Here is a 27,034-nt window from a genome sequence, read left to right on the forward strand (position 1 = left end):
GAGCAGAGGAGCGTGTCTCCTCGGTGCTGCTGCAGTAACCAGACTTGTACTTAAATGCTTCCTGCAAAAAATAAAGAATAAGAGCATCAACAGTCTTCCATCGTCATGCATCTCACTAATTAAATAATCAATACTTTATTAATCCCTGTCAGGCCCCTGCAGCTCCTGGGAATCAAAAATCCTCCTCCTCCGACAGACGAGGACTTGGTGTCGGCGTTAATTTCTCCAAACTGATTTGGCGATCAGGGGTCTTTGAGTTTCAGTACCATTTTTGTTCAGATGTGAAAGAGATTCTCAGAGAACTGATAACCTGCTGCATTATTATAAATATGAACGTTTACACAAGGAATTGACCCCAAAGCAGTTAGAATAAAAGTATGTTTTATTTAACATGACCAGCACACTAGAGCAGTCAGCACAACACACTGCAACAGACTCCGAACAAAACAATAAAAGATTCAGGGATTAAATGAATCGATAATCTGATCACCATGAATGTTAGAAATGATTTCTTGATCAGTTGAACTCAGCCATACTTCACCTCAGTTTCATGTTTCAAACAAAACAAAACAAAAAACGTTAAATCTCAGATCACCAGAGTCTCATCATGTCACGGCTAACTGCTGTTTTTGGACTTCTACCTGTCCACCTTTCCACCTGTGTCTCATTAGCCACTTAGTTAGTCCCGCCTCCTGTCTTATCCTCACCTGCTCTCCCACACCTGTCCTGAGTCTGTGTGAGTGTCCTTGATTGGGCTGTTAACTCCCCAGTGTCTCCCTCAGCTGGGGGCCTCATGTCGCACTGGGGCCTCATGTCGCGCTGGGGGCCCTCCCTCACTGAATACCACACCACAGTGTTGTTCTTCACAAGGCCACTAGAGGTCGCTCAGTTCTAAACCATAGGTAGAGCTCATAACAACCTGCTGCACAAACTAAATAACAGGTGTTTTTTTTTTTTTTTAACAGGAGAACTGTATAAAAAAACTTTGAGCTTCTCTCGACGGTGGGTATGTTGTTTAAATAAAAATGTAAAATTTTTGGCCGTATTAAACTCTTCAAAAGGTCACATATGTTGTTATTTTTAGTTGATGACCAGATAATTAAACAAAGCCATTTATTGTACATATATATAATAAATATTTTACAGAAATTTACCACAAGTCACTGAAAATTTTAAAATAACAAAAGAAATAGGGAACCAGACTGTGAAAATAAAAGCCCTCCTGTGGGCTCCTGGGTTTCTTGGTGAGGTTCTGTATGTAACAGCAGCCGTGTTGTGACTAATCTGTTGCCCACATCTTTATGATCAGATCAGCTCCTCCCACAGGTGAATATTAACATGAATTATACACACACACACACACACACACTGACAGTTAATGTAGAGGATCATGATCACGCGCTAAAAATGATGGACTTTTACTTTTTGCTCCTTTTCTCTTTGGGTAAGAAAACTTAACTGATTATCAATCAATCTGTATTTATCAATCTTTAAGTTGACTAAAACTTAACTTTTATTATTACAAACACATGAATGTAAGAATGAACTTTGAGCTTTATTAGTTATTGTTTAACTGAGGTTTCATTTTCTGCATGGTGAGAATCAATGTCCCGACATGTTTAAAATAAAAAGTCAGACATTACTGATCTGTGCAGCTGAGATTCATAACAAAAAGTGTTTAGCTGAAAATATAAAAAATTACCACAACCATCTCACAAGGAGCAGACCTGCTAGTCCATTTGATTTCACACTAATGTATTGCTGATTTGAACACATATTGCAGTTTTTCAAACATCCCAATACTTTCAGTATCAAAAGTATTATTTGGATATCAACATTATCAAAGCAAAATGTGACAGCTGCAATAACCCGAAGAAAATGCGCATTAAAATGCATTTATTTCAAACTCTGCATGACAAAAACTTAAATCATGAACAATTCTTCCCTGAGTTGCTCAATCACTCAGACATTCAAAGCATCAAAACTACAAACAGAAAGTGCCACAGGCCTTGGCTACCAGCAACTTCTCAAACTCACAAAGTTATTAAGTAAAATGAATTTTGAAATAAGCACGACATGCTGTGCTGAAATGTTTTGTACAGTGTGCCGGCTCATATTTTTGACTTCAGGCGGGACGGAACAGCTCTTTGTTGTTTTGTTTGCACTCGTACAAATGTTGGGAAGGATCTGGAGCTCAGACCCGCACGGACATCAAAAGTGATACTGTGAATTAAAAATTAACTCTTAAGGCAAAGTTTATTTGTGTAGCACTATTCATGCTCAAAGAAATGAGCATGAAGTGCTTTACAGAGGCATACAGATGCACACAAAGAAACCGCAGCCAAGCCCATAGAGGAACAATAAAACACTGAGAAAATATGAGCAGGTTAAAATCAATACAAGCAGAGAAAATAAAAGATAATAGAAGAAAAAACAAACCAAGAAAAGTTTAAAAATGTTAAAAGTAACAAAACAAGAACACGCAAAAAATGTTCTTTTTTCCTTATGATTAGGAGGTAGTATTGTGTGGGGAAAGCTTGTTTGGTTTTGATTCTGGGTTGATTGTAAAATGCACCGTGTCATGATCATAAAAAGTGACACCAAGATTTCTGCAGCTCGAGGTGAGACTGGCGGAGAAGAAACAAAGGCATGATGATGTGGTGTCTGGGCCTGTATTAATAACTTTGTACTCAGTTCAAGGGAAATTGTGCAAAAGACAGATTTCAACCTAATGTAGGCGTGCCTGGACAGTGACTAACTGGGTATGGTTCATAGGATAAAAAGCAATAAAATGAAAACTAATACAGTGTCTCTGCGTAATGTGTCCTAGTGGTAATATGTAGAGAGAAAAAAAAACACTAGAGGTAGTAGAGCCCGGGGCCGAGTGTGGGACCGGACCTGGGGCTGAGCCTGGGGCCGGGCCTGGGGCCGAGTGCGGGACTAGTCCTGGGGCCGAGCCTAGGACAGGGTCTGCGGCAGTGCCTCAGGGTCCCCTGGACAGAACTGACGAATGTGGCCTGGAAAAACATCTGGGCTGCCTCCTTCAGCCTGCGTCCACCATGACCCGGTCCTACATAAACAGTGTATTACATAAACCACCCATCTATCTTTAAATTAATTTTGTTATTACAATCACATATGCCAAAAACTATTTGTAAATAAGGTGCCTTTTTGAAGTTTGGGTGAGGCAACTAAAGCAGTTTAGTTAGAGATTTCACAACATTTCAGCAGATCAGGCTCTGTAAAACTCCTCTAACTCTAGCACCACTGTAACCTTTGAGTCCTGTGTTTCAGCATTTTTCAGTGGGGCATTTTGTTTTTTCTTTTTAGCTGTTTGTGGTGCAGGTTTGCAATACTGTATAATATAATCCCCTTTCTAGAAACTAATTACTAATTACCTCCTCTTCCAGCTGTTCCCTTGGCCTCCTCAGCAGGAACCAACCAGATCACCACTGCTGGCATCACGACTACTGCAAACCCTCCCAGTACTCTCCATACTCCTGCGATTACTGCAACTATTCTGACCACGACTGGCCTAACAACTACTAACACCCATAATACCACTATCACTACTACTACTTCCAATTTTTCTACTACTGATACTTCTATCACGACTGCAAAAAACACCACTAACCCCCCCACTACTACTACTACTAATACTACTCCTACCACCACCAATCTGAGTAATACTACTACTGTTGTCTCTACTACCACCACTGATCTATCCAGTGCTACTGACTCTCCCGGTATTACTAACAGTACTACTATTTCTACCACCATTTACCCAACAACTGCTAACTCACTTAGCACTACTGATTCCCCCACTGCTACTAATACTACTACTGTTACTACTATCACGCCTATTACTCTTACTACCACTGACTTCACAAACACTACCAACCCTGCCAGTGCTGCTACAACTAATACAACTATTTCTCTTACCACCACTGATCTAACTATTACTACTAACACTGGTCCCTCCAATACTACTACAACTACGACTAGTGACCCCTTCAACACTGCAGCTACTTCCACTACTGACCCCCCCAATACTACTACTATAACTACTACTGACCCCTTCAATTCTACAACTACTTCTACTACTGACCCCTCCAATTCTACTACTACAACTATTTCTACTACTGACCCCTCCAATACTACTACTACTACAGCTACTACTGACCCCTTCAATACTACAACTACTACTACTGACCCCTCCAATACTACAACTCTGACTGCCACCACTGATCTAATTACAACTACTACTAACCCCTCCAATATTACTGCGACAACTACTACTACTCCTACTACCGATCCCTCCAATACTACTACTACTACTACTACTACTACTGACCCCTTCAATAATACAACTACTACTACTCCTACCACCACTGACCTTACAAACACTACTGACCCCTATACTTCTACTACTACTGCTACTACTAATCCCTATAATAATACAACCACTCCCATCCCCACTACTTACCTTACAAACGCTACTAAACCCCCAAGTACTACTATTACTCTTACCACCACTGACCTGAGCAGTACGACTGCTGTCACTGCTATTATTCTGACCACTACTGACCTAACAAACACTACTGACTTCTCTAATGCTACTACCACCACTCCTCCTACCACCAGCAATGTAGTAAACACTACTAACCTTTCTAGTACTACTACTGCTTTCACTGCTCTGACCACCACTGAGCTAGCAAGCACTACCGACCCCTCCAGTTTTACTACAACTGCCACCCCAACCACCACTGATGTATTAAACTCTACTAGTCCCTCTACTACTACTACTAATACTACTGTTATTCTTACCACCACTGATGTAACCAGCGCTACTGACTTTTCCAGTGATATTACTAGTGGTAGTACCACTTACCCAACAACTGCTGACCCACTCAGTACCACTCCTGCTAATACTACTGTTATTCTTACCACCACTGATCTAATCAATGCTACTACTATCACTACCAGCACTCCTTGGACCACTGATCTAACAAATGCAACTTCCCCTAGTCCTACTACTGCTACTACCACTCCAATCAGTACTACAGTACTCACAAGTATGACTACTACTGCCACTTCCAGCCCTCTGGTTTGTGTTAATGGAGGAGAGTTGTGGGCTGGTGTCTGCATCTGTCCTGATGAATGGACCGGAGTAACATGCTCAGTAGGTAGGTGGGCTGCAACAAGTGTGATAGGAATCCAAATGCACCGTTTTTCTGAACTTTTTTATAAAGTGTTACCAGGGGCCCAGCACTGAGCCATGAGGGACACCAGATTCAGTTCTTTAGTCTTTATTCTTCGTTCAGATCCCCATTAGTTTCCAGAAGGTGGTTGCTAATCTTCCCCTGGGGTCCACACAGAAACAGCAGCAATAAAAACAAGTGATAATTAAAATCACACTGTATCAATAACACAAAACAGGGAAACAAGCCGAATGTAAAGATCAGTAAATAAAGTAAAATAATTCTATATATGAAACAAAAATAGTAAACCTACAATGAAAGCAAAAACAAAATGAATCAAATATGCAACAACAAAAATCAAAGGTAGAAACAATAAGAAGCCACAGTAGAACCAATGACACCGAGCAGAAACCAGAGTAGGCAGTTGGGGTTCAAAATCAAAGTCTCACAAATTATTTTATTTAAGCAAAACAAGATTTTAACTGACAAGATGAAATTAACTGACTTGTAAAGGTGGATGGGCTTTGTGGTGTAAGGCCCAGAGCAATGATGATATAACATTGTCAAGTCACATTTTAGCATCAGTCACCAGTTTGCATTCTCCCATGTTTTCTCAGAAAATTTCTGCCGAGCAAAAGAAATAGACGGACTGACCTTCCCACGCACTCCCATCGGCTGGTTTGGATACTCTGAGGAGGTTTGTCCCGAAGGAGCAATTAGTGGTAAGTTTCTTCCCCCCTGCTTATACACCGATCCCACCATTTATAATTACACACATGAATCCATCTAGAATATATGCATCGATCTATCTATCCATCCATCCATTTCTAAAATTTTTCTTCAGTTCTTTCCCTCTGTATTGATGGATGATTTTGTAATGCGAGGTTGTTTGTGCTTTATTGATGAATTGGTACTTCTTGTCCTCCATTTACTTGTCCAGCTGGCTTATCAAAAGCCTCAACAAGATGTTCAAACCAGACTGGACTGCCGAGTTTTGACAAGCTGCAGGTTCTCCAGTGTGACCTGACTCTTAGTGACATACAAAAAAACGTGAGAACTCACATTTTCACTCCCTTCTCAACCGTAAAAACACTCGCTGAAGTTCTCCTCTGGTATTGAAGAATGTATCATCAGCACAAAATGTGAAACAAACTGGTGACAAATTAAAGGAGACAAATGAGTAGAAAAAGCTGTTTGTACTCTTTCAGCTCAGCAGCTCAGCTGACCTGCAGACGCTGGCGGCCAGCGCTCAAATTCTGACCTCCAGACCCGACGAACTGACAGCGGCAGACGTCACCACCGCAGCTGAGATCGCCAACACACTCCTCTTGTCCCCGAATGTCACGGAGGTACAAAGAGTGGACTCCATTCGGGGATCTATCTGCCCGTTGTGCCTCTGCAACATCCAACTACGTCCTGTTTCGTTTCATTTTGTCTCCTCCACTTAATCAAGCAAGGAGAAGGAGAAGGAGGAGACATGTTTTTCTCACTTTTAGTGCATGAAGCATGGATTTGCATTTTGTCCGACTGCCAGACTTTTCATTAGCTCACCCTTCTCCTCCTTCATCACCTGTGCACATCGCACTATATTAGTCAATCTTCCCCCCGGCCAAGAAATGGCAAGAATTTATGTCTTTGTGAACAGCAGCTGCAAATCTGAATCTGTCTGTCCTGTGCTCATGTTCTTGCAGAGTGTCACGGTGGCGGCGATAGCTACTGTCAGCCAGCTGCTTAATGCCAGTACAAAGGTCAACACTGAGGAAAATGATGCTGCTCTGAGGTACATAACACAAGTTGCAAAAACAATTATACCCTCTCATTTAAACATGAACTTCTCAACATCTTAAAGTACTCCTCCAGTCATTTATTAAGAAAAGTTCCTACAATAATCTCTCTTCATTAGTATTACATATTAAGAACATCCCTTTGTGCTGTAAATGTAACTTTAAATATCACTATCATTAAAAACATGTAAATCTATGAGTATGCAAATAGGCCCCGCCCTCCCCGCTGCTTACTGGCACAGCAGCTCATAACCTCATAACCTCTTTAAGTTAGATCTTTCCTCTCTCTTTCTCTTTAAGTTAAATCTCCGTCACATTAAATCTCTGTGATGACTCCCGGGCTATTCTGCATCTTATTGGTTCATCTGGTATTACTTTAACCAATCAAATTCCTCTGGCCTAAAACCTGACCAATCCCAGCCAAGGAACACACCGTTCATGTTCGCGTGCCACGCGAGGAAGGCAGAGAAACTTAACGTTCCTCTCTTAAAAAAAACTTGATCGGCAGAATTAATTAAAAAAATATGGGTGCCAAACAATTTTAAAATTATTTTAGCAGGAACAATGTCGGCCGCTTCGTTGTGAGTGAGCCCTGAAGAGGCAGGAAGAAACATCTGAAATCGGTTGGCTCTAACGCAACATTACGGTGACGGTCTGGACTTGCTTTAGTTTTCTGTCTGCTAGCTAGCTAGTAGCTCCAGACTCCACAAAGCTACACTCTGTCTGACGTTAGCTATGAAATGACAGCGAGGCTGAAAAGACTGAAGCTGGGATTACAAAGCTTCTTCATACCCTGAGCTGACCTGCGAACTTGCAGAAGGTAGGCTACGTTCATCTACTTTGCTACAGAGCGCACTGACTGGGAGCTTGGCTAGCACTCTCTCTCTCTCTCTCTCTCTCTCTCTCTCTCACACACACACACACACACACACACACACACACACACACACACACACACACACACAGGATATAAATAACTGGTTGTGTGCAAGTTTAGAAATGGATATTTTGCTGATTTTATTGTTCTTTATTTTTCAAATGCTGCACATCCTGTGTTGTTGAGAGATACAGGTGAATCTATTGATCTGTTGATTGACGTGACTGTGGAGTAAACCCTGTTGAGATGCAGCAGGTGAATGTGAACCGCTGTGTCATACATGACACATGCCATGTTGAAGTCATCACTGTTTTTATTACGCATTATTACAGGAGACAGTCGAGCACACCCTGGAGTGTAATAATGCGATTATACAACTATTACCAACAAAATAAAATATATAATCAAAATGTATTCATACTGTGGGCATTTCACTCTCAAAATACAAAAGTTTTTTGCTAGTATTCTCTCCGTTTCAGTGGAAATACATGAGATCTGACGGTAATTAGTCCTTGTCAGCCAGCCAACTTGGGCTTATCATGTTTTCAAGACATCACGCTTTCCCAAAATTGAATAAATACCTCACACAGCAACACAAAACTGCTCTGCTAGTTCAATCATGTTGTAACTAGAATATCCACTGGAATTTTTTTTCATGGACTGATAGTTATACTTCTGCCGACGTCTCAGTCATTTTTCAGCTAACAGGTGCTGTGACAACGACTCAGCTTTTTCATCTACATTTCATCTTACATTAACAGTTCTATTTAAATACAGGCTACTGCTTTCCAGTGTCGGCCACAACAAACATCTGTCTTTTCATAAACTCACCGGCTGATGTTTTATTTCAGCTGGGGGTGTGTCACTCCAATTTAACGTCAGCTCCGATTAATGTGGCGAAGCAGCAAAAGTAAGGACAGTAAGCAGTCACATTAAGGCTGAACAGAGTTATAGAATCACCTTTTCAGGCTGTTATCAATTTACCTCTGAAATGAAGACGGCAGTTTTCACAGCTGTGTTTATTTATTAAATGTTCATTTCAATGTACAGATGCAAACAAATTGACAAATTAATTAAATCAATGGATTAGGAATCTCATAAAGACTAAACAAATGAATAACGATTAATAGGCAAATTATTAACTGATAACATTAACACATTAATAACAAGAACAAAGTTACAGCTGCACATCTCCGTGGAAGAGCTTCCAGATACAGTCCGTGGTGCTGAATCTGCCTCAGCAGGTACTGTCGGTGGTGCTGAATCTGCCTCAGCAGGTACTGTCCGTGGTGCTGAATCCGCCTCAGCAGGCTAGTGCCTGCTGTTGGTGGTGCTGAATCTGCCTCGGCGGGTACTGTCCGTGGTGCTGAATCCGCCTCAGCAGGTACTATACTGTCGGTGGTGCTGAATCTGCCTCGGCGGGTACTGTCCGTGGTGCTGAATCCGCCTCTGCAGGCTAGTGCCTGCTGTCGGTGGTGCTGAATCTGCCTCGGTGGGTACTGTCCGTGGTGCTGAATATGCCTCGGCGGTTACTCTCTGTGGTGCTGAATATGAGCTGTGGCATTTAATTCTTTTTATTATAGAAATTAAAGCTCCATAAAATTCATGGAGGATCTTGTTTAGCTCTTCTTTCCCTACAGCTGAGCAATCAGCTGTTTGCCCGGTGTTTGTCAGGTAGTCTTGTAGACATTTGACGGCCCAAGACGTTGACTGGGCCTTACCGGCTTCATTTCCTGACCTCTCCAGCTGATCCAGCTCTTCACTCGTCACTCTCGCCTATCTCTCCTTTTTCTCTTCTGACTTGTCTTCCTCGTTCAGCCATTTATCCAAACTTAGGTCGCCAAATAAATCAAAATTGACAAAACGATCCATTATGCAGGCGAACAAAGTTGATAGCAACTTTTGATGCGAGTTTCAGTGAAACGTTTCGTGTTGCCACGGAAACCACACAGAGTCGGGCAATAAGACATAGGCGGAGTAATATTTTCAGTGATGAGGTATTTTTCATTTGCACAGCTAGCCGTGCTGTCATGTTCATTTGAGATCGTTCTAAACGTCCGATTGACCCATCAGATTGTTCGGTTGGACCTACGTGTTGTATAATAGATATTTCATATGCATGTGCTATGCAATTTGAGTTCTGCTGCGTTAATTGACCCTTGGCCATGCCAAGAACCCCCTGCACGTTACTGTCCGTCTGTCTATCTAACTATCTATACAGACAGGCAGGCAGACAGAGACAGACAGACAGACAGACAGACAGATAGATTTATGTCAAAAACACAGAGGTAGGTGTGGTGAGTCTCTTTCTGGATACGGGTCTGCCTGGACACTGTGTCATGTTTGAAAATCTATCCATGAAAAATATATTTTTTCTCAGTGAATCTCTTAGTTGCACTAATATTGTTCATGGGAAGCAGCTGTTTCCAGTTGGTGTTGTTGTTAAATAAAACACCTAAGTGACCAGCAATGATATGCAAAGCAGCGCCCTGTCAGCTGGCGGCTGAGTTGCTGAGGGATTTGTGACCCAGTCTGACCTCTGTCTGAAACACACACACACACACACACACACACACACACACACACCTCCACCTTCAGCAGAGGAGTGTGAAAACACCTCTCTACTGACAAACTGAGAGCAGATACAGTCATCAGAGTCAAGATCACATGTTTTAGTCAGAAACAGAAGAAAAACACAGGACATGAGGGCACATTGGGGCACATTGGGGCACATTGGGGCACATTAGGGCGCTGACTTTAAAACCTCTATTGGGTCACACCAAAGTGCAGTGGCAGCTTGAGGTTATTAGGTTGTACATCAAACATTACATGCTGCATCAGCCTCTGTGTGTCTGCAGCCTCACGCTGACCCTGGACCACCTCTCTGTCAACCAGAGTGCCAGCCTGGGAACGTCCCAGTCTCAGGTCGTCCAGCCCAACCTGGTCATCCAGTCGGCTCAGATCCCTGTGGCAGACACTCAGGGAGTCCAGTTCACCGCACTCACAGGTGACTAATTTCATTTAATCCACTTACTTTTAAAACTTGACAATAAGACTTCATTAAACAGCTCCCGTCCTTGTTTCTAAAGTGTAGTCGCTTATTTAGGCTTGCTTGCTGTGTGTCTGTTGTTAAATAAAGTTAGACTTTATCTAAGTTGTCAAAAAAGGCTGCCTGCTGTCCGAGCCCCACCAGCTGACTTTAAAATCCTTACCAGAGATTTTTGTTGCTTTTTAAACACTTGATGGCTCATCCTGTTGCAGGTTGGAATATGATCATTATTGTTTTTAGCCAGCAAACTTGATGCTCTTGGTTTTAATAATTGGTTCGTGTTGTCAGAATCAGAATCACTAATGAACTGGCTGAATGACTGAATGAAATGTTCACTGGGAGGTGTGTTCAGAATCAGAATCAGATGTAGTTTATTGATCCCCGAGTGGAAATTGCGCCAGCTCCAGTTGCTCAAATTCTCCGGAGAAAAATACATATAAGCAGAGGTGAAATTATAAGAAATAGACAGGGGTAAATAAGAAATATAAAAATATGTGCATGAGAAATTTGTAAGAAAAAAAAGTGCATTATTAAAAACGTGCATTAATCCTACAATAATTTTACAACATCAAATATGTAAAAAAAAAAAAAATAAGAAATGTCAGGTAATTGTCTGTTAGTTCAGAAAGCTGCTACAGTTCTGCTCTGATGAGTTCAAAAGGCATCATGATTTCAAAGGTGCTTTTGGAGGCCTGATGGATGAAAAAAAATACAGCCATACTGCATTATTTAAAATTTCTGTCTACTACTGAGAAAAGATGGCCCCAAACTTTATCTCCATGTATTAAAGGCACGATATGCAAAAATGGGTCCTGCCCAAACCACAGATCCTGACTGAGCCCTGAGCCACAGCGAGCTCATAGTCTGAATATTAATGTGCACGTAAACCCACTCGATCCCGTGCCCGCACTGATCATCTCCATGTATGAATCATGACAAATAAAGGTTTCGGTAACATGCCTGACCCCTCTGACTCCTGCTGCTCAGGATCCAGCGGCAGCTTCGTGGCCGACAGAATCCAGTTCAACAGCAACACGGCAGGCGTCCAGGTGGAGGACGGCTTCGCTGCTGACGTGCTGGTGCACGTCCGCTTCCCCCCAGGTGAGGAGGTGAACCCTGTTTGTTTTCAGTGGGAGCCCCGCCCCCTGAAAATGACACGCTCATTCAACTAAACTGCAGTCTGTATTTTGAAGGAAATCGATTTTTTTGTCACGGATTACGTTTGTTTATAATGTCGCCTAACCTTTCACACCTTACATACACAGCTAGTATCAAATCAAACAAGATAAAAACAGTCAACATAAGAGACCTATTATTCACAAAACATATTAGTAGTAATAATAAGTAAAAAACAACAAACTAATGTGACTAATAATAAAGGTAATGATAACAACAAGAATACTAATGCTACTAAAACTACTAAGGATTAAAAATAATGATGATGATAGTGTTGTACAATAAATAGTACAATTTAAAGTGTGAAAAGTGTGAAAGTGCAGTGCATTTATATGTATATACAGTACATATAGTACTGCTACAGCAACAACAAAAACTACTACTACAGGTACTGTTTCTACTCGTCGAGTGCGACTACAGTGATAACAGTGTTTCCTTCTCTGTGTGTGATCTCGGGAAGCTGTCCGAGCCCAGCGAAGGTCCTTGAACGTCTCTCTGGGCTTCGTTTTGTACCAGAGCGATAGTTTCTTCCGGTCCCGGCTGTACCGGCGGCAGCAGGGCTCCTCCTCCGTCAGAGTGGTGTCGGCCAGCGTCAGAGCCCGGGGCCGGGCCGTGGTGCCGCAGCGCGTCCACATGATGTTCAGACCCACGGTGAGAGCAGCACGCCCCTGTCTGTTAATGTAGTTAAAGGGGCATTACGTACTCTGTGACCACCATCGACTTTTGTGGCCTTTAGTGTTCACTCAGGATCCTATAAAAGGGCCCTAAGCAAGCCAAACACACTGCTTATCCTCTTTAAATAAAAAAAAAAAAAATTCTTGCACTTTTTTTCATTTTTTTGGGGTAACTTAGTAGTCATTTTTTGGTGATTTGGTTCACTCACTGATGGGCAAAGTGCAGGGCTATCACAGGTGTGGTTTCCTCTCCTGGACAAGTGACGCCTGTGGACTCAAAGGATCCACTGGGTTAAATCTTCCTACCGCTGTCTGTTTCACACTTTCCTGTCTTTCTCTTTTGATCTGTCTCAGCTCTCAGGGGTCATTTAAGTTTTATTGCTCTCTCACAAGCTTCCTCCAGCAGCACCGTGAGCCATCAGCAGGTGACTGCCTCTGTTACGAGATGCTTTTCAGAAGCTATAAATCAGTATCATAAACTCTTCACCGGTAAGCAGCTGTGGCTTTACACCAAGTGAGTGCTATCTCAGTATTGTGTGAGAATGCAAATAAATCAGTCACTCATTAACTCGATCAACAGTAAAAAACAAAACAAACAAAAAAAAAAAAACACAGTCATTTCCTTTAAAATGTGCCTCCCGGAAATCAAATGCTGTCAATCCTGTTTCTCCCCTCGGAGTTAATAACTTATATAATGACATGTAATCACTGAACCAGCATGAATCCAGCGAGGGAACGTCCACCAAAGTGCCAGAAATATTGCATTATTATCGTCAGCAAACTATGATGGCACATCAGGGAGGAAAAAACAAATGGAGCCGGGGGAGGCGGGATAATATTCAGAGAAAAGACTCCGAATTTCTAAGATTAAAGTGGTGAATTCACAAAAAAATACACACATTTATGAGAAAAAAGATTGAAAGTTGTCAGATTTGCGTCACAAATTTAAGAGAAAAACAGTAGTGGGATCCAGTCAGGAGGAAATCCTGCTGGTCTGAGTCCAGAACCCCAACCTCCTCCTCAGCATCTGGACTCTGAAGAGACGTTGCTGTGACTTGGGCCGATTCAGAAGAAAACAATCTGCTGATTCTGGGCTCAGATCAGCAGGATCTCCTTGTTCCTGAATCAGAGTAGAATCTGCTGAGGGGATCAGCTGCAGGCCCTTAATCTGTTTGCCAAATTGGCCAAAGTAGCAATTTCTTATGTCATATCTCTCTTATTTATTAATATTTTTTCTTTAATATTTCCTCCTTCTCAATTTTGGGCACTAGCAAAGTGTTTAGATTCCAGAGAGATTTGTTTTCCTTGTGAAGTTTTCATCCCCTCTCATTCTCAAACTGATGCCCATTTGTAGGTTTGGTTCGTTCCTTTGAGGTCACGTTGATTTCTTTTGAATCGAGTGCGGTGCTGATGTTGTTGTTGTTGTTGTTGTTGTTGTTCAGGTGCTGGCTCACACACGCCTGTACGACTACGCCTGTGTGTTCTGGGACTACAGTGTGAATGACTGGAGCACGCAGGGCTGCGTGAAGGGGAGGGAGTCTGACGGGCTGCTGCAGTGTTTCTGCAACCACACCACCAACTTCGCCGCCCTCATGGTAAAACGCCACGCCACGCCGCACCGCGCACCTTCAGCTCCACATGAGCTGGATGCTGGATCCTCTGGTCTGTGTTTGTTTAGTTCATGGCTTTTTGAAAACATCCCGTGCCGTGGTTGTCAGTTAAAATAGTTATTATGAAAACAATTCATTCAACATTTTAAAATATGACAAAACAACAAAACAATGTTATATATGTGCACTGTATGGACAAAAGTATCGGGCCACACCTCTTCATCACTGAATTCAGGTGTTTGATTCAGTCCCGTCACCACAGGTGTATAACCAGCAGCAGCCATGCAGTCTGCCTTTCCCAACATCAGTGACAGAGCGTCTGGTTCTAAAGAGCTCACTGAGTTCCAGGTGCTGCTGGAATAGTGATGGAACAGGAAGCCACCGCTGCAACAAGTCAGCTGCTCAACTTTCTTCCCTCCTAGATATTCCACCATCAGCTGGAAGTGGGATTATTGCAAAGTGGAAGCGTTTAGGAACCACAGCGACTCGGACGGAGCGGTGTAAAGCATGCTCTGATGGACGAGTCTGGGTTTGGGGAACGCCAGGAGAACGTTCCCTGCCTGAGCGCATTGTGCCGACTGTGCAGTTTGCTGGAGGAGGGGTCACGCTGTGGGCTGGTGTTTCTGGGCTTGGCCTCGTCCTCTCAGCTCCACTGAAGGGAAATCTGAACGCCTCAGCTCACCGACACATTTTGGACAATTCTCTGCTTAAAGCTCTGTGGGACCAGTTTGGGGAAGGAAGGCCCTTTCCTGTCCCAGCATGACTGAGCCCCAGTGCACAGAGCAGCTCCATAAAGGCGTGGCGGGCTGAGTTTGGCGGCCCGCACAGAGCCCCGACCTCAACCCCATCCAACACCTTTGGGATCAACTGGAACGGAGACTGGGAGCCGAATGGGAGCTCAGAGAAGCTCCTGCAGGTGGACCAGGACTTTTGTCCATACGGTGTCTAGTTCCAGTTCACTGCCCTGCATTATCTTCTGTCACCAAAACTACCATCCAGTTTATTGTCCTTAACTGACTCTTGGCTGAACTTCAACTTTAACTTCTGCACTGTTCTCGGAGGCTGTAAATGTTTACCAAACCCTCAACACACTCACACTCACATCAGATCTGCTGTCTCCACTCCAAATGGCATGATTCAAGGTCAGGTTGAAGGCATTTATTGCTCTTAGTCAGTCTTTACAGTCTCAAAGGCCTTTGAGACTGTAAGAAAACCCTGGAGAACACTTTGGTGCTATTAGCTAACTGGACTGATATTAGGGTGGGACCCGACTCAGACTTTGTCCAGTTGAATCAGATTTGGTCATTCAGAATGCCAATGTGGCTATCTGTTGATTTTTTTTTTTTTTAAAAATTCAGACTTGATGGTAATCAGGAAGGGTGTGGCCACGAGTTCCAACATTGATACATCACATCAACAACAACAGTTACATTCACTTATAATCAAGTGCTAAGAGTCATATGGATGTATTTTGGAGCTTTTTAAGTCTATTTACAAAGATAGCTGCAGAAAGATTTTTGCCTTTTTTACTTTTTTTATTTCATCCTCTTGTTGTTGTATGTCCTGATGCTGATTTTTTTTTTTTTGTTTGTTTGTTTGTTTGTTTGTTTGTTTGTTTGTTTGTATTTTGTATTTTGAACTCTTGATTTTTCTCTCTAGCACCTACCCCTGCAGGCTTTGCGTTTTGCCTGGCTGTCAATATAAATAAGAATTTGTTCTTCCCTGGTTAAATAAAGATTAAATAAAAATACATATACATTAAAATATCATGCAGTTTTGTCAAAATCGCATCAGTGATGCAATAAAGAAATAGCACACAAGTATTATTGGGCCGTGCAGGGTTTGACTTATTGTTGAAATGAACAATATCTTGAAAAGGGTAGATTTTTTTTTTTTTTAATATCACTTGCTTTGAGGAAATGAATCCATTAAAACCCACGAGCAGACGAAGAAGATTTTGACCAAATAAACTGTAAAGTGCACTGTTTAATTGTGTTTTGTGTCTCCACAGTCATTCAGGGAGGATTACAAATACGCTGAGGCCCTGAACATCATTTCCACCGTGGGACTCTCTCTCTCTGTCGTCGGCTTGATCATAACCATCGCTCACCAAGTCAGAGAAGGGTAAGACACAGAGGACACAGGTTTACTTTTTCTTCACCAGTGAACACTATCAAGCTTATTTTCTCAGTTTTCTCTATTTTCTCAGTGACACCGATGTGTTTCAAAAGTTTCAGCAGTGAAATTTTCAAGTCAAGTGAGAAAAACCTCAGCAAACCTGTAGTTAATGTTGCAGGGATATATTTCAGTGATAATTGTGTTTTGATGTCATGACACTGTTATGACTAAAAGGCTGTAAATAATGGTAAAATAATACTTGTATGTGTTGTATCTGTTATTCACCTTCAGTTGTCATGACTGTCTAACAGTTTTCTTCAAATTCTGTCAGAAAAGAGCTCATAGCAGCAAAAAAGAACATGAATGCTTTTGTTTGAAATTCAGAAACTCTTTATGCTGTGCGGTCGAACTCTTGATTCTCCACTTAAATATTCACCACAGCATAAAGCGATGTACTCTTGTTAAAGAATGACCAGGTTTACCACCTTTCGTGCTCGAGTAACCGTGCATAAACGACCTGCATGTTCAGACCGTGGACTCCCTCCTGGTTCCTCCAGTGACAGGATACAAACCGACTCTCAGGCTCGAGCCAGTGAGTGAGGAGGTTTCCTGGCCAATGAGTGAACGGGAGGCGGATGTTGAGTTTGGTGTGTGTGCCGGCCGACGTCCAGGTGCCGGTGCACAGCTGCTTCTGCACTGCCTCCACCTGTTCAATGGTGAAGCAGACGTTCTTTCAAAATGTGACCTTAAAGCCCCGTAGAGACTCAGCGGGGAGAGCTGGCATGGACTTTGGTTGCCTGGTTCACGGGAAATAAAGAGTATTTCCGGGTGGTTCCCGTTGCCAAGACAACAGCTGCAGTGTTCAGCTGATGTCATGGTGTTGGCAGAAGAGTTTGTTTGACTTTGTTTAACTTTATTGAAACTTCCATGGTGACGTGAGCAGCAGCTGCTGTTGGCTTGATGTCTCTGTCACTGTCGCAGCTCGCAGCAACAACAAAGGAGGAAGTTCAAGTACACACATGAAATTAATTACTGTAAGTACTACTGCAAGAACTACTGCAAATACCGCAAGTACTACTGCAAGTACTGGAGTACTACTGCAAGAACTACTGCAAATACCGCAAGGAAACACAGCTACTCACACACCGGCAGGACATCCTAATTTTGTGTTGTTTTAATAAAGTTATTTAATAACATTTAGGCAAAGTCAACAACAACCTGCCAGGTGAGACTCCAATGTTTTTTATTTGAATCCAAACCAAGAGCCACAAGCTGATTTTCACAAATCTTTGATTAATTTTCTTGTGAAAACAGAACATTTTCTGTCAGCTGTGCGTCAGTTCTTCCAGTGTAAACAAACTCCTCCTACATGCTGTGAAATGACTGAACGCTGCAGCTGTTCACTGACAAGGTGAAGCACCTGGAAACACTGAGCTGCTGTGAACCAAAGGCCCATAAAAGCCCACCAGTGATGCATTCCTTTCATGACTGGATATGATGTGTCAGGAGTTGTGTTCTTTCTGTTTTGGAATCAAATTGAAATGCTTCATGCATGTAAAAACTACACTAAAGGGCAAATATCAAAAACAAAAATGAGCAGAAATTCATGCTGCAAGTGTCCTTTTAAATAATTACTTTTCAACTTCTCTAGCTTTAAAGCAAGAAGCTTTGAGAGGAAGAATGTGACACTTGTGCAGGTGAGTATCTGCGTCAGTCTCCTCGCCTTCATCATCACCTTCCTGGTCGGAGTCAACAACCCCGCAGAACAGAGCGCTGCTGCTGTGAAGGTCAACACCACGGAAATCAACACCATTCCTCACTCGGACGTTCACATCGAGCCGGATCGCGGCCCGTGTACGGCGGTGACGGCTCTTCTCCACTTCTTCCTGCTGGCCACCTTCACGTGGAACGCCGTGTTCGGCACCCAGCTGACCGTCCTCATCCGGACATCGACTACCCATCTTCCGCCCTCCTGCACCTCAGTCAGCATCGCAGTGGGATGGGGTAAGAGATTCAAGACATTCAACCCTCAAACAACCAAAACCAGAGGATCCCAGGATGCTTTTGTTGGGATAGCACACTGGCAGCTTGAAAAGTAAAAAGTGACCAATGTGAGTTATCACGGTTGGTCAGTTTAACCTTTTATTTCATCAAATAGTTAATTCCCAATCTTTGGAAGCTCTATGATGTATAATTTTGCAGTTTCCCGTCAATTTTATTTGATTCATGTCAGTATGATTTCTTTGGAGAAATGATCAGGAAGCGAGGAGTTCCAGAGTGACGGTCAACTCGGTTTCAGATTGCGCAGAGCCAGAACTTGCTAAATGTTAACTGGCTGTCGTTTGCTTTCGAATTTTACCCCCTGAAATTGTGAATTTTTGCTTTAGAACCTAAAAACCAGCAGTTCAACACATGCACTTTTTTGTGGAGGAAATGACTACAAAAATTATCTTCAATCTTAAACAACACATCAATATATAAACCAATACAAGTAGAGAGATGTTTTAGTGTCTCTGATTCCAGAAACCTTGTTGTTTTAAGAAAACTTCCCTTTTGTGAAGCAATGTTTTTGAAAAATATTAACATTCTACTGGGAAAAAAGTTTAATTTGTTGAACCCTTGGAAACTTCTTGGTTTATTTCCTACCTTGTTAAATTAAAGATGAGATGATCATGGCGGTAATTAATAAGAATCCACTAACTTGTTTTAACCTCCTCAGGAGTACCCGCTGTCATGATGGCCATCACACTCGGGGCGACCTACAGGGTCAACACACCTTTGGACTACAGACGAGAGGAGTTGTGAGTCGGTTATTTGTCCCTGTATTTAGTTCTGATGTTCGGACACATCAGCACTTTTCCTTGTTTGCAGAAGTCAGCATGTCAGTGTGTTTCCGTCATTCTGTTGCTGTTCCTGTTATTTGAAGGAACTTTGTCATTTCAAAAGGACAAAATCCACCCTCAAACATTTTCACACTGTCACACGAGCAAGGATTTTTGGCTGGTCATCCACGAAAATAAGAAAAACCACTCGTAGACGAGGTGAGGTCCCAGTTTGATGTCTGAAAATGTTTCAGCGGTACATGTCAGGTTTTGCCGTCAGTCCCTCACAGCCAAAGAGCGAGGCCCTCTTCTCTCGAGAGCCGCCGTTCAACAACCAAACAGGAGCAGCACATAGACCAGAATGCACTGCAGTTGCAACACGTTTTTGTTTTTTTTTTGTTTTTTTATATTTTACTCCAAAGCAACATATCTCAAAAACAACTGGGGCAGATTGTCATGTAATTTGTTGAGTGGATTCAAGCTCCCCAGAGGATGAACCCTATCAGTTTATGTGACCTTTCCCCCCCGTAGCACCACGAAGAGGCAACATTTCACCCTGAACATAATACTTCAAAATCTACTCGGCATCCTGTCTTGTAATTTGGAGAGCTCATTCACGCTCCCCACAGGATGAACCCTGTCAGTTCTGCTCGGCTCAGTTCTGCTGACCTTTCCTCGAGCACTACCCTCAGGCCAAAACGTCAGCTCTGCAGAAACAATATCACAAAATGCAGCCGGTGGATTCAAACTCCCTGAAGAAAGGCTCCTCTTGATTGTGGTGACCCTGTGATCTTAACTGTAGCGCCTCCCTCTGGCCAAGCATGTGATTCGTACCCAACATATCTCTAAATGTAAGGAAACACCGATAAGTAATTTTATAAGTAAGCACATTTGAATTCCCCCGACATGCACTCAGCAGGAAACTCTTTTTTGCTCTTCTTCTGTTTTTTTTGTTTTTTGTTTGTTTGTTTTTGGTATTCTGGGAAATGTAGGAAATCCCTGCCTCTCATTCCCTAATTTTACTGTCACTGATTTTGTTTTTTGATCCTAAAGTTGCTGGCTTGCCGCTGTGGACCGGGACGGCCACTTTGACTTTGGAAAACCGATGTTTTGGGGATTCCTCCTTCCAGTTGGTCTGATCCTCGTCTACAACACCACACTGCTGGTTCTCATTGCTCTGGAGACATGCAAGACGAATCCTGTTCTAGCCAGGTAATGGAGATTTTACATTAAAGCTGCAATTTGCAATTTTTTTCTATTGTTAGTCCGTCCGTTAGTCCTCAGAAAGTCATATTAAAAACATTAAAAATATTAAAAAGTCATAGTTGCCTGTAGCTGTAGATGTGGTAGTAGTTGTGTTTGTTTAAATATTTTCATGCAGTTTTATCATAATGACAGCTGCTGCTCAATATCTAGTTCCTTAAGAAAAAAAACAAACTCAATTCACCGCTTTCCATTTCGCAGCGCAAAGTCAAAGTCCTCATCAGCGGGGAAAAAGCTCCTCGTTTGCTTTTCCTTGGCTGTGTTACTGGGTCTCTCGTGGATCCTGGGCTACCTGGTACTCACCAGTGAAGAGGAGGCCCATCTCATCTTCAGCATTTTCTTCTGCATCTGTACCACCACTCAGGTAAGAATAATGATGATAATTATTATTGTTATTATTGTCGTTTATATAGCACTTTCCAACCTTAAGCTTCATTCATTCATTCATTCATCTTCTAAACCGCTTATCCTCACTAGGGTCACGGGGGGGTGCTGGAGCCAATCCCAGCGCTCATAGGGCGAAGGCAAGGAAACAGGTCGCCAGGTCGACAGATCGCCAGTCCATCGCAGGGCAGACAGACAAACACTGACAAACCTTAAGCTTAAAAGGTTAAAAAAAATACTTGGTGGCACATGGAGAACAACCTTGCAGTGGCTTTAGATTAATTAAAAAAAATTCTGATTACTCTTAAAAGACCGTCCCAGTGATTCTGCATATTTACAAAACTGTCTACAAAATGTTCCTCTGATCTCCTCCCTACCTGGAGACTTAGCTTGAAAACTTGGTGAGAGCAGGTGTAGCCACATAGCAAACAAACCGCTTGACCAGAGCGACGGCTGGCTGTGCAGTCGACTCGTCATTATTGCCATTATTATGGTCCTGACATGTTGCATAACCTTGGCGGAGGCACGCAATTCACTGTCAGTGCCTGGGAGTCCTGGGATAAAAACACTTCAGGATGATATCTGAGCAGAAAGTGGACACAGGGTCTCTTTCACCTCTCAGGCCCTGAATCAACCAAAGGGGTTGGAGATGAGAATCTAACAAACTTGTTCCCCTTTGCCTTCCAGGGGCTTCAGATATTTATCCTCTTCACAGCGAGAAAGCCGGCCTTCAGGAAAGCCGTGGCCTTGTCCTTCAGGTATCTGTCCTCTGCCAGCGGGAAGTACAGCCTGAAGAGCAGCCGGGCGTCGCACAGCACAAGTTCTGACAAAAATGGGACCTGGAAGGACCTGGACCAGGAGTTACCTGACATAGACCTGCAGGACCTCGCACCCTCACGCTAAGTTCAGTGTGCTAAACTTTATTGTCCCCAGGGGAAACTGGTCTTGGGCGAAGTGCTCCGCTCCGTCGCCTCACAGACAGAAGCTCAAACAGATTGATCACGTAAAAACATCGTGAGAAACACGTGTAGCGCTGACAACACGCAGGCAGCTGAGCGGCACACGGACAGGCCGGGCCTCGTCACGCCTCACGCGCTCTTCTGTTTATTTATGAGGGAGTGTGTGCCACGCAGCTCAAGCTTTCAAATGTAACTGTGAGCAGGAATGAACTGGTTACTGCGGAATGATTTAAAAAAAAAAAAATTACTGTCTTTCATGATTGTGGGTCTTTGTTGTTACCATAACAACAGAGGATAAAATGGCTGTTTCCATATCAATGTGGCTTTTTACATCTTTTTTTGCATTCAGGTGAACATTTTGTGTAAATGACAATAATAATAACATAATAATAAAAACATCTCTCTGGGTTTGTATCTCTCTGGGTTCGTATCTGTATTTTGCAAAACAAAATTCAAACACACTTTCAGCACCAACACCAACACAAACACACAGGATCATCACTGTAGGAACAACAAATCCCAGTTCCCACTTTTTAAATGAATATCAATATCTCATTTCTTGTTATTTTGCTCTTTGAATTGGAAAGTAGATCCGGCACATAGCATCTGAAGTGAACTTCCACATAGTAACCTTACGCCGAGAGGGAATGACTGGATTGTACTTTATTGTAATTGTATTGTATTGTTTTATAATGTGTGTACACATTTGTGTGTGTGTATGTGTGTGTGTGTGTGTGTGTGTGTGTGTGTGTGTGTGTGTGCTTAATTGCAATTACACACACACACACACACACACACAAACGGGTACTTATACTTTTTTCTTTTTTCCTATTTTTATACTTGTATTTGAATTAGTTATTATTATTTTATTTTAATATTTATTTTTTATTTAATGGGGGGATATATTAATTTTTAAAAATATGTTTGGTCATTTCTTGTAATTTTATGATAATTTTCTTGTATTTATTTATTTAGATTTTTTGTGTTAATGGTCTTATTTTCTTGTAATTCTTGCAATTTAATTTAAAATTTATAATTATATAGTTTCTTGTAAATTTTATACAAATCATTTTTCAAATTTTCTGGTAAATATTTATAAATTAATGTATTAATATCTGTTCATATCTGGCTAATTAATCTGGCTTTTTTTTTTTTTTTTGGCTAATTTGCTTTGCCTTTTTCCCTGCACTTCTCTGGAAGACATTAAGTCAATTTTGTTTTGAAAGAGCTTTTTTTTTTTTTATTAAGCATTTAGCAAACTCTGTCAGACAGCAGCTCACAGTGACACTGACAGGGGAATCAGCTTCATGATCTCAGTGACGGGGGTGAGCAGCTGTGCAGAGGAGCGAGGGAACGACAGAGTTTCCCTTCAGACTGTCCAAGATCACCTTCATGTTTTCACTTCAGATCTGTGGGTTTGTCTGTTTGCTCCTCTGGGAAAATACTTTGAGCTTTTGGCCTGAAGAACTCCTCGAATCAGAGCCAGAGGTCAGGCTGGACTCTCCCATCACGTCTCCTCGTCCCTCTGGAGTCTCGTGCAGTGTGAGGTCCGTCCAGCAGGTGGCAGCCTCCTGTTAGTGAGGTGGAAGTGAGTGCAACCTGGCAGATTTGAACAGCTTTCTCCCTTTAGAATGACCACTTCCTGTGGGATCCTAGACAGCAAAATATTTGTGTTAATCTGGTTTATTAGCTTTCAATGTGATGAGTCAGCATCAAAAACAAAACTGGGACTTTTCTGACAAAATGATTTATGATCATGGTGCAAAAACATCCCAATGAATGTCTTAGCAGGAAAAGCTGATCAAATTCTAATTAACAGATTCCAGATGATTGATCATTAACGAGGGATTGAAGAGAGAAAGTCCACTCCCGTTCAGTGCTGAGGAAAACCACGTGGAGGAGAAATGTCTCAAGACTTGACAAGGAAAATCATTTCTCCAGGTTACAAGAGGATTTGTAAAGAGCTGCTAATAAGCTGTGTGAAGCTGAGACGTCCAGGCCCAAGTGAACACCTCCATAATCAATCAATCAATCAATCAATCAGTCAGTCAGTCAGTCAGATTGGATTTCTACATCACCTTAACATTAACATTAAACTGCAATGTGCTGAGACTGCACACGGGAGGAAAACACTAAAACATGACAAAATGCAGACAATGAGGAGATTTAAAAAAAAAAAAAAAAAATGGATTTATTATTATTATTTTTTAAATCCATAAAAAAAACTGCCTCCTTCATCAAACAGAAAAAAAATATTGATGACAATGAAGACATTGTTGTTCATAATTTGGCAAAACTGTCATCCAACAAAAAAATATCAAGGAAAACGTGTTTTTTTTTTTTGTTTGTTTGTTTTTTAAAGGTGTGGAACAAGTCCATTTTGATGAGATTTGAGGAATAATAATAATCACCTCGCAGGTTTGCAGCTGCGTTTAGTTTTATTGACCTCTTTACTCTGTTTACTGTCAAAAGTCATGGAAACAACAACATTTTCCAGCCTGTAAAAAGGCAGAAATGTGCTCCCACATTCAAATATTCCTGATAACAAGAGAAAGACGACAGGATCCGGCCTTTTCTCCTCCTCCTCCTCTTTTCCTTCTTCTCCTCCTCCTCCTCCTCTTCTTCCTCTCCTCCTTCTTCTTTTTCCTTTGTTTTGTTTTTTGGTTTTTAGAAGACTAACTACCATGAAACTTTCAGTGTATTTTTTTTTTAACATCTACAAACCATTAAAGCCTGCTTAAAATGGATTTTTAGCTTTTTATCACTTTTAGGCACAAGGAGGAGAAGGAATCCAAGGTTTTCCTCATTAGTTTTTTTTCCATGACTTTTTACAGTAAACAAGGCAGAGAGGTCAACAAAACTAAACTCAGCTGAAACTCCGTTATTTCTGCTGTAACAGGAATATTTTGAAATGAGCACAGAATCTGAATATTTCTGATTCAAGAGACAAAACCCCTTTTTGTTTCTAATGAATCCCCAAGGAGCAACTTAAAGTGGAACTGAAGCAGCACACACACACACACACACACACACACACACACATACACACATACACACACACACACACACACACACACACACACACACACACAGATATGAGAGGCTGAGCTGACTAACACTGACATAACCTTGAGCCTGACCCCGCTCATGTTTTCATGTCCACAGAAAAAAAAAAAAAAAACTGAGCCCTGCATGTAAACATGTGGAGTGACGAGCAGATCCAGTCTGACGGCGGCGGCTCGTCGTTTCCTGTGACGGAAAAAAACAAACCAAACCAGAGGAAAGTCACTCAGAAACCAGAGAGACGTTTTCCTTCCCAAAGCTGCACAAACACACAGCTCGTCTCCTCTGCAGCGTCCAAACCCTGTTTCCACCAGTGGGATTAGATAATCCCACTCAGGAATTCAGGAAACCGCATCTGTCAAAGGTACATTACATTTTTGCTGTTAACATCAGTCCTCTTCAATCAAAAATGTCTTTTTAGCGTTGACAAACTATTTTTGAGTCGCTGATTGACCAGACATGTGTGTCACTTTTAAGTGTCCCCTGGAAACACTTCCTGTTGTTTTGTATTTTCTAAATGCTGCACGTGTTTTCATGGAGACGTTTTCTTAGTTTGCCTGTGTTTCTGAAGCCGCAGTGTGTTGAGCTCTCTGGGCCACCGTAGCTTCGTGACAGTTTTCTGAATGTTGTGAGACGTCCTGTCAGATCACGTAGTCGCCCTCGGAGTCGATGAAGGGCAGCTCCCCGAGCCGGACCTGAACCTGCCAGCACAGCAGCAGAGCCTGAGCCACCACGTCCTGGGACAGCTTCTGCGCAAAGTCCAGCAGCGTCCTGCTGACCGGCTGTGGGACATCCCATGCCAACCCGTCCTGTGGTGATCCATCCCGTGGCGGCCGCGGGGTGTCCGGTCCAGGAGAATCATCTACTGCTGATGTTTCCTCTGGAGCGAGCGAACACTTCGCCTCCCTCTCTGGAGCGATGAAGGCCTCCGTCTCGTCTTCATCTCGCTCCTCAGCGGCCGCCTCCCTCGGTCGGGCCGGTCGGGCCTGTCGGGTCGGTGGGCGGCGGCACAAGCACGTCGACCCGCCGCCTCCCATTTCAAACAGACGGTGAAACTTCCTCTGTGGTGGAAGATCCTCAGGGTTTCCTGTTCAGGTTCTCCTTTCCTGAAATGAGGCAGAAGACGTGAGCAGCGCCGCACCTGGAAAACCCCAAACACCTCAAAGTCATTTGTATCAGATTTGTTCACATTTTCAAGCTTTTGTCTCTTTGTTTCTCTGTTGTTTATGGAGAAATGAATCCAGTTTCCTTATTTCCAAATCATTAATTAAATGTTGACAAATGTTCGTGAAAACAGAAACAAGTCATCCTTTTGTTGTCACTGTGAACAAAGAGACAAGAAAGTGGACGTGCTGCTAACCAGCTGGTGTTTCTAATGATTTCATGCCAAATTTATAAGGCAAGGTGTTCAAGCCTTTTAAGAAAATTCACTTCATTTCATCACCAACTTGACCTTTAAATATATCATTTTAATAACTTATGCATTTTAACAGGTTTTTACACATTTCAAGTGATGATTTTGCTACTTCTTTAATAGTATGTTTTTAATTATTATTTTTGCAACAACAGGAAAATCCAACCATTAAATATGCATTGAAGTGTAAAGAAAAGAAACTAATAATAACTAATAATAAAAAAAAAAAAGTCATAAGCTGGATCAATATTTCCACATTCACATGACGTTTGTTGTAAATATTGTGCTTGTATGTTGTGACTTTGTTACTAATTTTATGTTTTATGTTTCTTCTTGTCTTGTCTTTGTTGTTTTCTTTTTCCTGTCAAACTCTGTTACAGTGAATGGCTGCTGTGTCAGAACTGTACACACACACACACACACACACACACACACACACACACACACACACACACAAACACTGCAAATCACTTAAAACACCAAACAGATTTTATACCCTCAAGCTGCTGCTGAAAAAGGAAATCAGAGTCTCTTTCTGCTTTTTTAAAAAAAAGATCAAATCTAACATCTTAATGTACAGCCGTAAACATGTAAGTAAACATGTTTCTCTGTTATCTGAAACTAAAATAAGTGTCATCCA

At 42.1% G+C, this 27,034-nt stretch overlaps 1 protein-coding gene across 1 annotated transcript; it reads left to right on the plus strand.

Annotated features, from left to right (window-relative positions):
• Positions 1 to 793: 793 nt before the first annotated feature.
• Positions 794 to 21,861, plus strand: adgrg7.1 (adhesion G protein-coupled receptor G7, tandem duplicate 1). Its single transcript, XM_030066386.1, has 13 exons — positions 794 to 880; positions 6,410 to 6,550; positions 6,893 to 6,981; positions 10,721 to 10,869; positions 11,899 to 12,012; positions 12,548 to 12,738; positions 14,204 to 14,356; positions 16,383 to 16,495; positions 18,141 to 18,493; positions 19,209 to 19,290; positions 20,365 to 20,523; positions 20,776 to 20,938; positions 21,646 to 21,861. Exons 1-13 carry the CDS (start codon positions 794 to 796, stop codon positions 21,859 to 21,861), a joined length of 2,010 nt encoding a protein of 669 aa, XP_029922246.1.
• Positions 21,862 to 27,034: the final 5,173 nt, after the last annotated feature.

This window comes from Myripristis murdjan, chromosome 2 (genome assembly GCF_902150065.1).
Source record: "Myripristis murdjan chromosome 2, fMyrMur1.1, whole genome shotgun sequence".
Classification (NCBI taxonomy): Eukaryota; Metazoa; Chordata; class Actinopteri; order Holocentriformes; family Holocentridae; genus Myripristis; species Myripristis murdjan.

Coding starts and splice junctions, on each gene's coding strand:
- adgrg7.1 (XM_030066386.1), top strand. CDS start 794: ATGTCGCACTGGGGCCTCATGTCGCGCTGGGGGCCCTCCCTCACTGAA. Junction 16,496..18,140: donor GCTCACCAAGTCAGAGAAGG/GTAAGACACAGA, acceptor CAACTTCTCTAG/CTTTAAAGCAAGAAGCTTTG. Junction 18,494..19,208: donor CAGCATCGCAGTGGGATGGG/GTAAGAGATTCA, acceptor TAACCTCCTCAG/GAGTACCCGCTGTCATGATG.